The 15,577-nt window shown below is 49.9% G+C and overlaps 8 protein-coding genes and 1 non-coding gene across 9 annotated transcripts; 5 read left to right on the top strand and 4 right to left on the bottom strand.

Moving 5' to 3' along the window:
• Positions 1-581: 581 nt before the first annotated feature.
• VTP21DRAFT_5213 (uncharacterized protein) lies at positions 582-938 on the top strand (the record flags this gene model as incomplete). The annotated part of the gene is made up of 1 exon (XM_069395710.1): positions 582-938. The coding sequence occupies one exon, from the start codon at positions 582-584 to the stop codon at positions 936-938; it is 357 nt and encodes a 118-aa protein (XP_069248287.1).
• Positions 939-1,242: 304 nt separating this feature from the next.
• On the top strand, positions 1,243-3,269 carry VTP21DRAFT_5214 (uncharacterized protein; the record flags this gene model as incomplete). Its single annotated transcript, XM_069395711.1, has 4 exons — positions 1,243-1,402; positions 1,474-1,598; positions 1,679-2,462; positions 2,542-3,269. 4 exons carry the CDS (start codon positions 1,243-1,245, stop codon positions 3,267-3,269), a joined length of 1,797 nt encoding a protein of 598 aa, XP_069248288.1.
• Positions 3,270-3,737: 468 nt separating this feature from the next.
• VTP21DRAFT_5215 (uncharacterized protein) lies at positions 3,738-4,877 on the bottom strand (the record flags this gene model as incomplete). The annotated part of the gene is made up of 1 exon (XM_069395712.1): positions 3,738-4,877. One exon carries the CDS (start codon positions 4,875-4,877, stop codon positions 3,738-3,740), a length of 1,140 nt encoding a protein of 379 aa, XP_069248289.1.
• Positions 4,878-5,770: 893 nt separating this feature from the next.
• On the bottom strand, positions 5,771-5,854 carry VTP21DRAFT_t211. Its single transcript has one exon. It is a non-coding gene; the product is annotated as a tRNA-Leu (tRNA).
• Positions 5,855-7,523: 1,669 nt separating this feature from the next.
• VTP21DRAFT_5216 (uncharacterized protein) lies at positions 7,524-8,773 on the top strand (the record flags this gene model as incomplete). Its single annotated transcript, XM_069395713.1, has 5 exons — positions 7,524-7,543; positions 7,628-7,667; positions 7,743-8,079; positions 8,150-8,522; positions 8,599-8,773. The coding sequence occupies 5 exons, from the start codon at positions 7,524-7,526 to the stop codon at positions 8,771-8,773; spliced, it is 945 nt and encodes a 314-aa protein (XP_069248290.1).
• A 360-nt stretch (positions 8,774-9,133) lies between these two features.
• On the bottom strand, positions 9,134-10,457 carry VTP21DRAFT_5217 (uncharacterized protein; the record flags this gene model as incomplete). The annotated part of the gene is made up of 2 exons (XM_069395714.1): positions 9,134-9,671; positions 9,778-10,457. 2 exons carry the CDS (start codon positions 10,455-10,457, stop codon positions 9,134-9,136), a joined length of 1,218 nt encoding a protein of 405 aa, XP_069248291.1.
• A 365-nt stretch (positions 10,458-10,822) lies between these two features.
• On the bottom strand, positions 10,823-12,376 carry VTP21DRAFT_5218 (uncharacterized protein; the record flags this gene model as incomplete). The annotated part of the gene is made up of 6 exons (XM_069395715.1): positions 10,823-11,412; positions 11,487-11,763; positions 11,828-11,895; positions 11,996-12,056; positions 12,120-12,205; positions 12,262-12,376. The coding sequence occupies 6 exons, from the start codon at positions 12,374-12,376 to the stop codon at positions 10,823-10,825; spliced, it is 1,197 nt and encodes a 398-aa protein (XP_069248292.1).
• Positions 12,377-12,895: 519 nt separating this feature from the next.
• VTP21DRAFT_5219 (uncharacterized protein) lies at positions 12,896-13,391 on the top strand (the record flags this gene model as incomplete). Its single annotated transcript, XM_069395716.1, has 2 exons — positions 12,896-13,009; positions 13,248-13,391. The coding sequence occupies 2 exons, from the start codon at positions 12,896-12,898 to the stop codon at positions 13,389-13,391; spliced, it is 258 nt and encodes an 85-aa protein (XP_069248293.1).
• A 348-nt stretch (positions 13,392-13,739) lies between these two features.
• On the top strand, positions 13,740-15,236 carry VTP21DRAFT_5220 (uncharacterized protein; the record flags this gene model as incomplete). Its single annotated transcript, XM_069395718.1, has 5 exons — positions 13,740-13,824; positions 13,894-14,261; positions 14,328-14,654; positions 14,723-14,796; positions 14,858-15,236. 5 exons carry the CDS (start codon positions 13,740-13,742, stop codon positions 15,234-15,236), a joined length of 1,233 nt encoding a protein of 410 aa, XP_069248294.1.
• Between the last annotated feature and the right edge of the window lie 341 nt (positions 15,237-15,577).

Here is a 15,577-nt window from a genome sequence, read left to right on the forward strand (position 1 = left end):
GCCAGAAAACTGGCTCAGCAATTTGATGTTTGGTCGATCTGCAAATAACTGGATGCACTTCGCTTTGGCCCTATCCGGTCTCTCGTTTTAAACTCAAGAGCATCATAAAATAAACCGTCCGACACATCACATAATCATACTCCTATATCAGGTTCAACCCTACGGCAGTGTCTTTCCTTTCACCCCAACTAACTCAATTTTTGCCTCCATTCTTCCTTCTCTCCCTCGGCACTTCCCTCTTGGTCTATAATTGTGGCCTGCAGGCCTTGCTTTGGCCGTCCGCCTCGTAAGAGGTGCCTGCAGTGTCCGTGAACCCATTCGTAAATGGCTTTGGCAGCAAAGTGCGATAGAGTTCCACTGTCCGGCAGCCAAATAATGTGCATTATAAAACATCGATGAGTCCCAAAGTGCCACCAATAAATAGGAGATGGCGTACGACTGAAAGCCTATACATTCAGAATTCCTTTACTAGCGTGACTTGAAACGCACCCAACTTGGGTGCCATTCGTGTCAAATTGGGTCTTGTAAAGACTAGTAAAATCAATAATGACGCTAATCTTCTCTGCGGAAGCTCCCTAGTCATGGGGAGAGAGGAGGGGAGAATGATCGCCATACTTGCCTGGTTTCAAACCTGCGACTCCAAAACCTCACTGCCTCAACTCGGGTGGGCCGAGCTTGGCCCAAGTACGATTAAACAGGTCGGCTCCTCCACCCGGGGCGCAAGCCGAGGGAGGGGAAATGGCAAGAGATGCTTCGGGGCAGAGATATTCGACGGGCTTGCGTGGAGCCGCGTCCCGAGGAGCGACCTGTGTGGAAATGGATGCAGATTCATGGAGGAGTGGGGTGGCACAAGCTCTCGAGAATCGCGGGCCTTTTCACGTTTTTCTCAAATTGCGGCGATGCACTCGAAAACGGGTCGCCCAAAAATGCGAAAATGAAATATTGTAGAAGTAATAACTCTTGTATTAACGATCGAGTTTTCCGGTCTGTTCCCGCTGCCGCCACCCCCGACTCCCCGCCTTTGTTTATTTTTTTTTCCCCCAGGCCTTGTCTCGAGGAACGCAAGCTCGCCTATTTCCCCCGCCCCCTCCCCAACTCATCGTGCGCTTCATCCGCATAGTACCTCTGCTTTTCCCTCTAATGACTTTCATCTCTCATTGCCTCTAAAATCTCTCCATCATTCCCCTAGTCTATTTTATCCCTCCTCCGCATATCATTTTACACACCCATTCGTAAATTACAATGCCATGTTGCGCTTTGCCACCAGCATGTGCTCGTTTGCCTGTCGGCATTCGGATTATGCTCTTCACCCTCATTCCATGTATCGTCGTGTTCATTCTATTCTTTGTTACCCTCTTCAAAATGAACACCGTCAATGCAGCCGGTCCCTCCATTCATCAAGGTTGGTCAGGATTGAATTTGGGATAGCACTTTGTGCAATTTTACGCTAACTTGAATGTGAACAACTCGTAGATATCATCCAATATCTACCAAACACTACATTTGTGGGAGCGGATGGGCTGTCACCCAGCAAGATTTATGCCGATGGAGTGATGCAGGTCCCCAACTTCCCGGGACCAGAGAAGAGCGGGCTCTCGGTAAGAGTTGAAAGCCCTCTTAGGTAAAGAGCACCGAGGAAGGACCCCTCACCCCCCCCCCCTTTTGATTCTGTTGCTAGGGCATCCTTTACGAGCAAACTTGCAATCCATCCTCGGACGCATCGAATCCTGCCAGGCCCAAGCCTCGAATCGCCCTTGTGGGCCAAGGCGATTGCTCCATCCTCATCCAACTCACGCTGGCTCGCCATTCAGAATCGGCGTCGGCCGCTATCCTCTATGGCGAAGACGACATCATAAAGACCGTTGCCAAGAGCGGAGGGCGTATCCCCGTTTTCTACGTGCCTAAAGTGGCAGGTGTGGAGTTGCAGGAAACTCTACGTTCCCAGAACAACACCGACGGGCGGTGGGTCCGAGTGGTGCTTATCCCCGCGGTGCAGAGCTCTGCGGGGATATGGGAGCTCACCCTCATTCTAGTCGTGGTACTACTCGCCATCTCGCTCATGACGTCGGCAGCGTTGCAATGCCATATGTGGAGATCGAGACGGCGCCAGGCCCCATTCGACGACCTGCTCGAGCTTGCGATGAACGCACAGCCTCGCCCCAAACCAAAACTCACCGTTCCCCCCGAAGTCCTGGCCACCTTCCCCGTGCGAAGCTACTGCCCTCCCAACGCGCACCTCCAAGTGAATTCACGCCCAACGTCTCGCCGCCCGTCGAGCGCCTCGGTCAACAGCAACCGGTCGCTACGGGCGATCGAGCTGGCCACTGCCCTGGATCGGAGACCCAGTGTGGCGTCGAGCGTGATGAGCGTGGACACCTGCGCCGTCTGTATAGAGAGCTACAAACCGGGCGATCAGATTCGGCGGCTCCTTTGTCAACACGAATTTCACGTAGAGTGCATCGGTAAGCATCCGTGGCTCCCCACGATAACCTAACATAAATGGCCCCGCTCATTCATTGCCTTTTCCCCCCTCCATTTTAGATCCATGGCTGACGGAAAAGAGTGCGACTTGTCCACTTTGTAAATATCTTTGTGTCTCCGAGGACCCATCCGACCAGACCGAGAAACCAAATCCCACCCCCGCCGCTGATAATACGCCGGCAACAGAAGCAGATGCGGACGACGAGGCATTCACCACAGAACGGAGGCCAAGTGCATGGCGGTTATGGTGCGGAAGCTCGACGCGGGTGGATGAAGACGGCGATGGCGTGTCCACCGTGGGGTACGTGAGCCCGATTGGCAGCCCAACCAGCCCTACCAGTCCCGTGAGCTCACATAGTCAGGGGGCATTACCGCCCGACCTTGTGGTGGTGGATTTGGAGATGGGGACTAGTTCAGAGGAGGGCAAAGATCCAGAAGAGGGGGCGACCCAAGGCGACAGAGCGATCGCAGGAGAGGGTGCCGAGGAGAGCGCGCCCCACGAGGTAGCCATACCCATGGGCGAGGATGAAGGAGCGATAGCAGAAAAGGCACACAGTGAAAAGGCTCCGGTTGAAAGCACACAAAATGTAGCAGTACCAGCTGGAGAAACGCAAGTCGAGGATACGCCGGCCGATTTGGTGCAAGAGGAGCTAGCTGTCGAGACACTGAGCGAAGCGAGAGAAACCTCCACCAATGATACCCTTTCCACCCCGTCACCAAAAGTGACATCAGCACCTGTGGACGACCCATGCACTGAAGAGCTGAACGACGAGAAGACAAGCCGATAGTTTGCATTGCATTGATACCAATCCTTTTTTTTTTTACTTTCTTCCCATCCTGCATATTCTGTCATACTCTTGTTTATTTTATTTCAAACCTCTAATTGCCATAATATACAATTTCAATTTCAATGAGCAAAGCATGTGGTTTATTTGTCCAAAAAAAAAAGGTCAGAGCAATGAAACATGAAAGTGTCAAAAAAAAAAGAAATAAATAATAATATTAAGAAAAAGAAAATCAAAGTTAGAAAAATTAAAATTAGTTCCAGCAATGTAATAGGAAAAAAAAAAGACAAGAAAGAGCAAGCGTTAGCTTCAAAAAAATAAACAAACAGTAATTTCAACCAAGATATTATAAAGTAGAAAAACTGATGGAAACAGGGGGTTACTACACAACGAGGGAAAATAAACACTCACAATATCACAATGTGTATATGAAAAAAAAAAGGATATGGGAAAATAAAAGCAAACATAATTTCAAAACTCAAGGGGAAAGATATCCTCCTCCACGTTGAACCAGTCTTCGTTGCCGTCCTTTTCGCAATCCACGTCATCTTCAAGCGGGACCGGCCGCGAGAAATGCATCCCATCGTTCACATCGTCCGACCAAGAGAAGGCAACCCCGGAGTCGAAGCAGGCGGCCCCGGCGGCAAAAGCGTCCGCCGAGAGGAGCATGTTCGCGGGCGAGGCGAACGAAGGGCCGTAGCCTTCATCGACATCCAGCCTGTCATGGATGACAAGAGGCCCTGCCGACTCAACCCACGCTCGTACGTCCGAGATGGAGGGCCGCTGCTCAGGGCGGATGTCCAGCAAGGCCCACACGATCCCCAGGCACTCCCGCGAGAGCATGGGGAACATGCGGCGCAGCACCTGGGGATCCTTCTGATACGCCCCGAAGACGGGGTCCCGCTTTGGGCTTGCCTCGCGCCAAGGGTTTTTCCCCGTCAGCAGCGCAATGAGCAGGATGCCCAAGGCCCAGACGTCACCCTTGGCGGAGTGGTACGGACCGGTGTGGTCGGAGGCGTCCAAATGCTGCTCGGGAGCGAGGTACGGCAGACTGCCGCACCCGTATTCGCTCGAGAGCCTGTCCGGGGTGGCCAGGCCGAAGTCGGCGAGTTTAAGATGGGGGGGCGAGCGGTTGGAAGGGACAGGGCGGAGGAGTAGGATGTTTTCGGGCTTGATGTCGCGATGGTAAATCCCCCTTGAGTGGCAATGCTCCACCGCGTCCACCACCTGGAGAAAGCACTCCTTTGCGACCTCCGAGTCCAGCCTGCCTTGCTCCATGATCATCTCGTATACGTCTCCACCCGTGCACAACTCCAGAATCAGGTAGAACGCGTCGTCCGCGTCAACCACGTCTCGCAGGTGGAGGATGTTAGGATGGGGAGGAAGCATGGAGTGGAGAAGCGCCTCCTGGTGCAGCAGGCTATCCTGACCCGGGTCTCCACTCTTGGCAAGGCGTTTAACCGCGTGGAAGATATTTTCGCGGTCGCGGGCAAGGTATATTTGGCCGAACGAGCCCGTGCCCAGAACAGAGAGGGGCTCCAAGTCGGAAGGTAGAGGGGTGCCGATGAGGGGCTTTGAGAGATCGCTCAGTTCGGAGAAGTGAGTAGTCATGTAGAGGGGGAGAAGATGCGGAGGGTATGGGGAGATGGCGAGGGTGAGCGGAGATGTCCCAAGTGAACCCGGGTAATAACAAGAAATACAACCCAATATATAGAGGAAATAATTAACAAAGACGCACAACGACCAGCGCAAAATGGAAGATGGAGGGGGAGGAGATCAAGGGAAAAGGAGCATGATTCCGGGGGGGAGGAGAAGCTTTTGCAATTTCTAAGAAAGATTAATTTGCCTTTGCGTGGAGATGGAAGAGAATGTGGCACCCTTGGTGCAACCGAATCATGCTTCGAGCTGTGGCGGGCGGGGAGATTGCAAATGAGAGAAGGAAGAATGCAAGGAGGTCGAGGGCAATGCTGGGATGCACGGGCGATAGAGGAGGTGTGGAGTGCAGGCAAGCGGGAGGGGGAGAGGGGAAGCAAGGGGAGGAAGGGCGGCAGGCCTCCAACGACCCCTTCGCCATATATAACCCAAGGCCCAAACCTTTTTTCTCGACTCTTTTAGCAATAAATTAATTAGAACTGTAATTCTCCTCAGCTGACCATCAAAACAACTTCCTTTTTCCTCCGCCTTGCAGCCATTCCTCTGTTCCCCAAGCCCTCATCCGTGACAGCCATGACCGAATGCTTCGCACACCCGCTCCCACAGTCTGGAACGCGATGCGCAATAATGCTTTGCACCCAAATGTTTTTTTTTCTTTTTGCCCCAAAAACTTGGTTTTTTTATTTCTTTGCTTCGGCCGACCTTGCGCAGAATATTTGTTCGCTTGCATTGACCTAACTCTTTTCCAAGAATAGGAAGAGAAGAAAAACAAAAAGAAGACGGCGTTTCGCGGCAGCGTACCTCTCCCCACCCCTCCTCTAGGTGCAAGCGCGAAAAAATAAAAGATTTTGTGACGAGGATGGGATTCGAACCCACGCCTGCTGACGCAGACTAGGACCTGAACCTAGCTCCTTGGACCACTCGGACACCTCGCCTCGCTTGATTCGGAATCAGTCGGCGGCTATATAAACCTCAAATCTGAGCCTAGAAATTGGACTCCCGAGTTTATCCCCGCCATCCGTAACCGAAAAAAAGTTCCTCCTTGCCAAACCTCGCCGGCTAAACTCTCATAACAAAAACTAGCCTTTCTGGGGTTGTGTCCATTCTTTGACACCATCGATCAGCTCTTTGACACATTATTTGACTCTTGCGGTGTAAACGGAGCAGGTTCTTCTTCCAAGCTCCAATTCCGCACCTCAGCGTGTTTGGCATAGTTTCTGGCCGAGATGGTATATTTGTAAGCGTGACTGATTGGATTCTTGCTTAACGGGCCACGATTTATGCTGCATGGCTAGTGCGACATCTTGTTGAGGAATAGTGTGCTTTATTAAAGGATCCAAAATGGCGGAGGAAATTTTGATTTCACGATAGCGAATGCATTCACTTAGTCCACCCTGTACCAATGGTCTCTCCGACGCACTCGTCTCCTCGGATCTCCTCGAAATCATAAACCTCTGCCACCCAGAGCCCATCGTGTCGTATCCTCCGCGAGGCCTAATACAGTAACTAATGGTCCACTTTTTCCCAGAGTCATTAAACTCCAATTCCAAACTAAGGGCTCGGCTTCCAACTCTTCGGCCTACTGAGGGTGAGCCTTCACCTTTTTTTTTCCACATCTCTTCTCCCTTTGTATTTGAACTCTGAGCAACCTCGCCACCGATAGCTCTAGGATTTCCATTGCTAGGGAGATAATTAGGGCCAACGAGACATGGACGCCCTATTGAAGTAACTGCACCCCGTTGGCTCGAATCAACACATGTGGCAGCCTGAGTACTGCTATGAGAGGAAAGTAGAATCGAGGACGCGACTCAGATGGACTATTTTCTCCTTTTAATCCCACCAGGGTTAATAGCATATCTATGGTTTATCATCGCTTGATATGAGATGAACCAATCCAACTCGAATTTTGCCCTGTGCACTGTCTCCTTTGGCATACCCAAAGAATCCTAAAAGCAAGGCTCTAAAGAATGCCGAACGGGAGGGTCAGTCGAGCCAAAACCCACCCGGAACTTAGAAAATGGACAGTCAATCCCATTGAAAGAAAAAAAAAAGGAAAACTAAGTTATTAAAAACTCCGTTCAAAAACACACGTACCTATTCTTTGATACATGACACTTCGATTGGATATCAGCTTCAGCTTCTTTTTAATGGATTACACTCCATCAAAAAAATCGTATATGAAGAGAAGGGTGAAAATATTGGACAAAAGTAACTTATGACTGTCAGTATTGGCCATGAAGCCTTCAGCTCAGGTCTGGCTGGCTGAGAACGGAGGAAGAGGGAGAAACAGGAGACGCTGTGACGGTGCAGAGCATAGTATTGTGGGAGTATTCTACAAGGGGAACCCTCTTCCCCCGTTTTTGCACCAAGCCATTTTTCTTCTGTTCTCTTTGGCATTGCTATTTCTGATTCCATATTCAAAGGAAGAAAGCCTAAGATATTTTCATTTTTGGACAGTGGCCTATTAGGTTCAGTGGCGAACATGGCCACACAGATGCAGGTATTCAATCGCCGACCCCCTAGTATCTTATCAATTTTCGTTTAATTATTTTTTATTCGGTGTCTAGTCGATTGCATTCTCTTTACCCCCATTGTTTGCAAGAAATGTTTGAAAAATTTGAACAGTAAGGGTAGTTCCGTTGTGCATTCCTGTCCAAATTCGATCGTAAAACCGGCCATTATCTTGATGTTCTTTTTATCTATGTTAGGATAGGTTTTATAGGGCTGGGATCGATGGGCCTGCCTATGGTATGTCATTCCCCTCGTGGGAATCATCATCCGCGCTGGAATCCACGCTCATTCATTCCATGACTATGCTTTTAGGCCTGTAATGTTCAGCGCTATCTCAGTTCCGTACCTCGCCATGGCAAGGATCTCCTGGTGTTCAACCGCACCCCTTCGCGCGCTGATCGTGTGCTTAAAATGGGCGCCAAACTCTCATCCTCTGTGGAGCAATTGCTTGACACATGTCAATTGATCTTTACCTCTCTTGCGGATGACACGGCCGTGTTGGAGATTTTCGAACAATTGCTGGAACAATGCGATAAAGCCGCAGGGAAGGTGTTTGTTGATTTGTCAACCATAGCTCCCGAGACCGCCACGAAGATAGAGAGCGAAGTCAAGAAATGCGGCGCGCATTTCTTAAGTTGCCCCGTCATTGGTAAGTAGAGCGACGAGAATGAGCCCCCCGCGTAATAATGTATTCATTTCTTGATCGCGTTGGTGTGTAGGCCCTCCCGCCAAGGCCGAGAGCAAAGATCTTCTTTGCGTCCTTTCCGGCCCAAAAGAACTAAAGGCCAAGCTCGAGCCTCTATTTCTCGGCGGCATTGGGCGCAACATCCACGATGTTGGAGAGGAGCCCGCTCAAGCCGCCAAGGTGAAGCTCATCATGAATTCGTTCATCCTGGGAACGTTTGAGCTAGTTGCGGAGGCCACCACGATGGCCGAAGCCTCAGGGATCGGAGGAAATCGAATGCTCGACGTGCTGGGTGACTATTACGGGGAGAAGGCCCCATTTTTGGTCAAGGGCAAAGACATGGTAGAGGAAAATTACAGGGTGAAAGAAGGAGAGAAGGCGGGGTTTTCTATCTTGAACGCATTGAAGTGAGTGAGACAATTCCTCCCCCTGTGTTTTCCAGTGACCACATTCCCACCATTAATTCGGATCTTGGCTTTCCAGAGATTGTAGGCACATCCTCTCCCTTAGCAGCCAGACCAAGGTGGACGTCTCGGCCGTAAAGGTGGCCCACGGCAACCTTGAAAAGGCCAAGGACATGGTGGGGGGAGACATGGATATATCCGCCATAGTGCTGCCGTTAAAAGAGCAGGCCGGTGTACGCGCCACCCGACGTTAATCAGGGTGGCCCCTCGTGTGCCCCTCCCTTCCTCTCCCCCACCTCACCCCCGGTTTTCCTTTCTCTAGTGCAGAGTTTTTGATCCATTTTTCATCCCCATCTTGTTCTTAGTAAACCTCTTATTGAAATAAAAAAATAAAATAAATAACATAAGGGAGGACACACCGTGAAAAGCAGTTCGCAACAGGAGGCAGAGGTATATATGGAAAGGAGTCACAATAGGCATTAGGAATCGTATGAGAATAGTAAGTAATGTAGAGTAAAATAAGAAAAGAGAAGAGAAAGGAGAAGAAAAAAATAAGAAAAAACACATCGTAACGATAGAAATACAGCGCAATCAAATATAAATATAGAAAGACATTATGCAAACAACAATCCTCCCCGATCCTGGCGCCTTCGTGACTTTTCCTTCTCCGACCCATCCTTCTTCGGGTGGTATTCCGACAGCTCCACCCTCTCCTGATACACCCCCCCTCCGTTCTCGTCGCTCTCCCAGTAGCTGGGCGGGATGTCGCGGCACACTTCTCGGTAGGGGGGGAGCTCGTCGCCCTCCTTCTGGTCCTCGAGCAAAGGGATGAACACGACCCGGAGTGGGACCCGGAGGTACAGCGTTCGATCGCCGTTGGCGAAGTGAATTTCAATTTCAAAGTGGTGCTCAATGGAGCAGAGCGGGCACTCGTAGCTCGGCCGGAGCTTTGGCGAGGACAGTGGAAGGCGGATGAGGAAGGAGGGCGCGGTGTCGCCGGGAGAGGTTGGGGCCAGCGAGAAGTCGAGGATGGAGCGAGGAAGGGTTTGGGCGGGATGCAGAGGAACCCGAGTCACTTGCTGGAATGTGGGGTAGGATAGGGAGAAGGGGTCGCCAAACAGCGCGGAGTCGTCAATATCGCGTCTTGGTAGCCTGAAAAGAGAAGTGAAAGAAGCAGCCCAGGAGGGGTTAGTTCGGGGGAGAGGTGGTGGGGGGGGGGGGACCCTAAGGGAGATACACATTGTGGCTGGGCTCCTACCTGAAGGTCTCGCACTGTACTAGATTCACCACGAGTTTGGACACCTTCTCCAAGGGCCAGACTCGGGCCTCCACCGCGACCGTAGCAAAGTCGGCAGGGACCCATTTACTCACGTTAAACTCGAAGCCCACCTCGCCCTCGTCGCGTTTGCCATAGTAGCAAACCTTGGGCGGCTTCATGTGGAAAACTCCACAGTATCGGGGCAGGAAGTGGTGCACGATGGACACGTCCTTGACGGAAATCAGAGGATTCGACATGGTGGTATGATTCATGGAAATCTTGGCCGTCAGCGAGTAGGACACCTTGCCATCCGGATGGTCGAACGAGGGGGGGAGATGACCAGGCACCGTCACCTCAAAGCCCAGGTCGGTCACCCCGTCCGGCAACGATCCATCCTTCAGCAGCCAGTGCTTCGATCTTCGTAAATACTGGCACCCATCGTTGCCCTCAATCAGGCCCGAGCGGGCGGCCGAGTCTCCTATGAACACCTGGCACAGGCCCTTGAACGACAGGGTGACCGAGGCGTTGCGCAGCGGCTTCGACAGGACAAGCCGAACTTTTCCGCGCAGCTTTTTGCGACGCAAGCGCTCCTGGCCTTCGAAGACGACGGTGTCGATGCAGAGGATATCACATGCGATGACATGCTTTTGGAGCTTGGAGGTGAGCAGACCCGTGACCATCTGGAGCGATGGGCTTGTGGTTTATGCAGGTTTCCAGAAAAGAGAGCAAGGGATGTTGTCAATGGCAATCGGCGGAATTAATTGTGGGGATGATCCCAACCCGGTAATGTCTTGTATTATTTTTGTTTGTTGGTAAAGAAAATCTTGTTTTTTTTTCTCCCAGATTCCAATTTGAATTTGGGATTGAATCTTAAAGATCCAGAATTTTGTTCTATGTTCTTGAAATGAGTTTGTCCTCAAATAAATATCGTGAAACAATTACAATTAATGCAAACGGGATAAAGTGGTGAAAAACCGAACGAGGGAGAGGGGGCCAAACAGGGAAGCTAAGTCGAAAATATACAGTGCGGGGGGGTTTCTATAGTTCAGTTTCTATTGTGTTGATGCTGTAGCAGAGGCTGCCGCTCCGCATTCCCTTCTCTGTCATCGCCTCGGTCCCGATTAGGGCTGCGGGGATCTCTTTCTGGCCTCCTCACCTCAATTTCGGTATACGTTGTTGATGAGGTTTCACTCCCTGTATCACTCCCGCTTCCAGCTGAATCGGAACCTATGGAGGCCTCGGATCCCTTGCCCCTCTCGCCACTTCGCCGCCGCAGCCACCAGCGTTGCACTCGGCCGCACCCTCCCAGCACATACGCAAAGCACCCGAAGAGGAGCGAGATGAACTCAAGCATGTCGCTGGCAAGCTCGCGTAGCGGATCCAGCAGCGACTTCCGCTGAGGCTCGAAGATCCGATCGGGCCGAAGGCGGTGGTTGGGGTCGATGACGGTGAGGATGCAGCAGAAAACGGTGAGCAGCGTTCCAAGAGAAGTCGTGGCCGACACCATAAACATGATGATCTGCTGGTACCGGGCGGCCATGATGGGAGGCGCCCCACTCATAATCTGCCCCGTCATCATGCCGGGAATCGCGACGAGGCCGATGATGGAAAGCTGATTGACGGTGGGAAGGAGGGCTAATCGGCGCATGCCAGCATGGTCAGTACACAAAAACGAAATCCCACCATCTCTAATTTGCTTCGCAAATTACCGTAGCGTAAGCTCTCCATCACCACCATTCGCCCGGCCTCCCACCGGGATGCGCCGAAAGCCAGATAGATTTCCGTCTTCTCCATGTTGTCAGTGAGCTGGGTGAGGGACAAGTCGAGGGCGAGGGAAAGCCCGGTGATGCTGGGCCCGAGAAGAAGCCCCACGATGGGAATGAATGAGGTGGGCTGGAAGATGGGCTGCTGACCCATAGCAAACCGCGTTCCAAGGATGGCAATGGCAAGGCCACTGAAGCCCATTGACAGGATGACAATTGGAAACTGGCCAGGGAAAAAATGGTCAGTAACGTGCAAATATCTCGGCGATATTAAAGTGAGGCAATACCATGCCAACAAACCGCCTTTTAGTCTTGTTGAAAACCACCTCGCAGGCGCCCAAGAATACAAGAACCACTATTAGCGAAAAAAAAAAGGCATTTAGTTCCGTTGTGAGATAAAGGACGAGAGAGAAAGAGAGTGAAGGGAGAAAGAGAGCGTGAAAAGCAATACTCACCGGCCATTAGAAGAACGATCAAAGGATTCTCGGTAGAGAATACATTTTCGAGGATAAGACCCTATCAAAACATGGCTAGATTGACAAGATGCAAGTATTCGCTTTCAATAATGGACCATCATACCATCATCGTCAATTGCAGCACACATCTAATGGCTGCGACTAGTAGCATCTTCTCCAAATGAAGTTGAAAATAGAGTGAAACGGCCACTAAACCCCATGGATCCAATTAGATTAATAAATCGCAAGTTGGAGACATCGCTTACCATTGACCAGAATGAATAGCGATGCAAAGCCTACATTCCACCAGGTCAAATTGACTAGGACATCATCCCCTCCTCCATCCCTGTTCTTCTCCTTGAGTAGAACAGATAAATCCATGCGAATTACTTGCCGTAGTTGGCAATCAAAAAAAGGCTAGGCACGTGGTAATGTCTGTAGGGAGAGGGATGCCTCGAGATGGTGGCAGCTTGGATAATGGAAAAAAAAAAGTGAGGAAAAGTAAAATACTTATATTTTACGGAGGGATAGGCGTGAACCTCTTTAAGTTATATTTGTTTGCGCCGACAACTCCGCCTATTCGAAAGAAAGTGTCGGTTATAGTCTGCCAGAATCGGGATATTTCATTGAATACGGGGGGCATTCTTGGCCGACCTAACTACAAATAGGTTACTGCTTAATCATCTAATACTGTCGGACAAGCTGCAGGGCTTTCTACTAGAAAACATGCTTATATAAGTTCGACGTTTGTTATAGCATTCCGCGTCGATTCTTTTTTATGTAAAGCGGCGTGGCCTCGGTTTCTTCCATAGCAAACCCCCCCATCTCTAGGGTTCTCATAGGGCGGATAAGGGATATTACGTTTATAAAATAGGACTGTATTATTACTTATAGAGCGTGATGGATGCCGACCAAGTAAGATGCCAAGCCAAGTTACTCTGGACCACAGGGCTAAAAAACCCGCTGTTATTTTTGACCCGGTTCAAAATGCATAAATCCTCGGGCACTTGTCGGGTAATTCCTGCGGAGCAATAGGATTAGAAGGATGGTGGAAGAGGTTTTGAAGCTGATCCCATTCTCGAAATATTTCTCCATACCACTAGATACCAGGGCATACGAGAAGATGGAGGTTTATTTGTCATCGAATGCATCCGATACTCTTTCAGCGTTAATATTAGATTAGGGTTGGATAAGCTTGGCTCGCTACGGACCGTTCGAATCAAGAGTTCACTACAGAGATCTCCTTGTTTAGTATTCCATCGGCTCCACTGATGGCAGCCTTGCATGCGTAAGCCCCAAGCTATGGAATGGTAAGCGAGGTTCAAACTCATTTCGACAGGGCAATCCGAAGGAAAGGCGGGAGGCAATTAGCTGGGGAAGGATCAAGGCCGACTAGCAAGGCCGAGATCCAGTCGAGGTCACTCCAATCGGCCGTCCAATGAGAAACAACTGGTGGCAAAGAGTGCTAAATTGCCCTACTCTCGTGACCGTGGAGCGGTCCTTTCCCCTCAATTTTATTTCCCTTCGCCCTATTCCAAAACGCAGCTGTTCGTGTTCCCTCTAGATGAGTTTATAAAGGACAAGGTTGCTTATCGAGAAGAGGAAGGACACCTTTTTTTCTCACACAGTATATCCGGTGTTTCTGGCAATGACCAAAAGGATGACGTTGTCAGCTCTATGCCTTCTTCTCATATTAGGTGTTTGTTCATCGGTCCCACTTTTGTCTCGTGACGAGACGCCCAATATGTTCCCTAGGGTAAACGACGCAAAAACCGCTTTTATTGTTAATGGAGAGCCATGGCTCATGGTGGGCGCTAATTTCTGGCAAGGTATTTAAATACGGCTCAATCAGATGAGTGGCCATGTTTGAAATTTTCCATATGAATCCCTCATATTAGCTATGAACTTGGGTGCCGTTGATGAGGCCAATGGAAATCGCGCCGTCTTGCTTCAAAATCTCAAGGACATGCAGGCCTTAGGAATCAATCACCTGCGCATCATGGCCGCTTCGGAAGGGCCTGACGACCAGCCAGCTCGAATGATCCCCTCACTGATGCCATCTCCTGGGAAGTATAATACCCAAGTGTTTGAAGGGCTGGACTATGCGCTGGATGTGATATCCAAGCACAATTTCACGGTAACGATGCAGTTGAACAACTTTTGGTCATGGAGCGGGGGAATGGCCCAGTATGTGAATTGGGCCACGGGAAACAAAACTCAAATCCCATACCCTCCCCAGTGGCCGGACTTCAAGGGCGGTGACTATGTAAGGATTTCGTCCGAGTATGGCTGTTTTCCCTGGTTGCCTATCTCGTCTCTTGCTCTTCTTTAGGCAACCTTTACCAGATATGCTGCTCGCTTCTACAACGATCCTGCCATCTATGATGAATGCCAACGTATTTGGCGGGAGCATATCAAGACTGTAATTTTGCGGCGTAATACAGTCAATGGTCGTATATATCGCGATGATCCAACCATTTTTTCTTGGGAGCTGGCAAACGAGCCTGTGCAGTCCGCAGATTCCCCCGCAAAATGGATCGAAGACACCGCGAATTACATCAAATCACTCGATCCCAACCATATGGTGACTGTGGGAGTGGAGTCCAAGTTTGACAAGAACGAATTCACCCAAACCCATAACCACAAGAATATTGACTATGTATGTCTTCCCTGTTGCGTCCTGAATTGTTTCTTTTGGCTGCTAACGATGATGCATTATCTACACAGGCTACGTCGCATTGCTGGGTAGAAAACTGGGGTATATATAATGCTTCCGATCCAAGTCCCGAAAACCTCAAAAGGTATTTCTACCCTTTCTCTCCCTATTCTCTCCACAAGCTCACCAAGAAAACCCAAATTTAGGGCGGAAGACTTTGCTCTCTCTTTCCTCGCTAACACGTCGACATGGGCTAAAAGCATCAAAAAGCCTATCGTTTTAGAGGAGTTTGGGATGGCACGTGACGCGTTCTCCGGTCCGAAAGCTTCGCCATCGACCCCTACGACTAATAAGGATCACTACTACAAGACGATTTTTAGCAAGATCGTTGACCTGGAGAAGCAGGGGGGATATGCTGGATTTGCGTTCTGGGCGTACTCGGGAGTAGCACGTCCGAATGAGACGTTATGGATTGGCGATCCCCCACACGAACTGCCGGGATGGTATTCTGTGTATAACAAAGACACCACAGCGGAGGTTATCAAAGAGTATGCGAAAAAGACTAGTGAAGTGTTGAAGAGCTAGGAGGAAATTGGACCCTTGGTGTTGGATATCCTGCGCTATCTTCCACTCTATCCCTCACTTCCAATGGGAAGTGTAACGTGTTCGCTTATAGTAATAAATCCTTTTTTTTGGAGATCTAGTTCTATTTATATGTGCAAGCGACCTATATTGATAGAAATGCATTTATAAAGCAAACACGAAAGGCTAGACGATGTTGCGCTGAGGACAAAATAGTTGCGTAATAAACCACAAACGCAGTCTATCGAACATATGGATCCTTTTTTAAAAAAAATAAAGAGGGAGAGAAAGCCTTGCTACTCAGGGTGTGCGTTTGACAAAAAAAAAAAAAAAAAAAAAAAGAA

Source organism: Calcarisporiella thermophila, assembly GCF_041956535.1.
Source record: "Calcarisporiella thermophila strain CBS 279.70 unplaced genomic scaffold VTP21scaffold_21, whole genome shotgun sequence".
NCBI classification, from domain to species: domain Eukaryota; kingdom Fungi; phylum Calcarisporiellomycota; class Calcarisporiellomycetes; order Calcarisporiellales; family Calcarisporiellaceae; genus Calcarisporiella; species Calcarisporiella thermophila.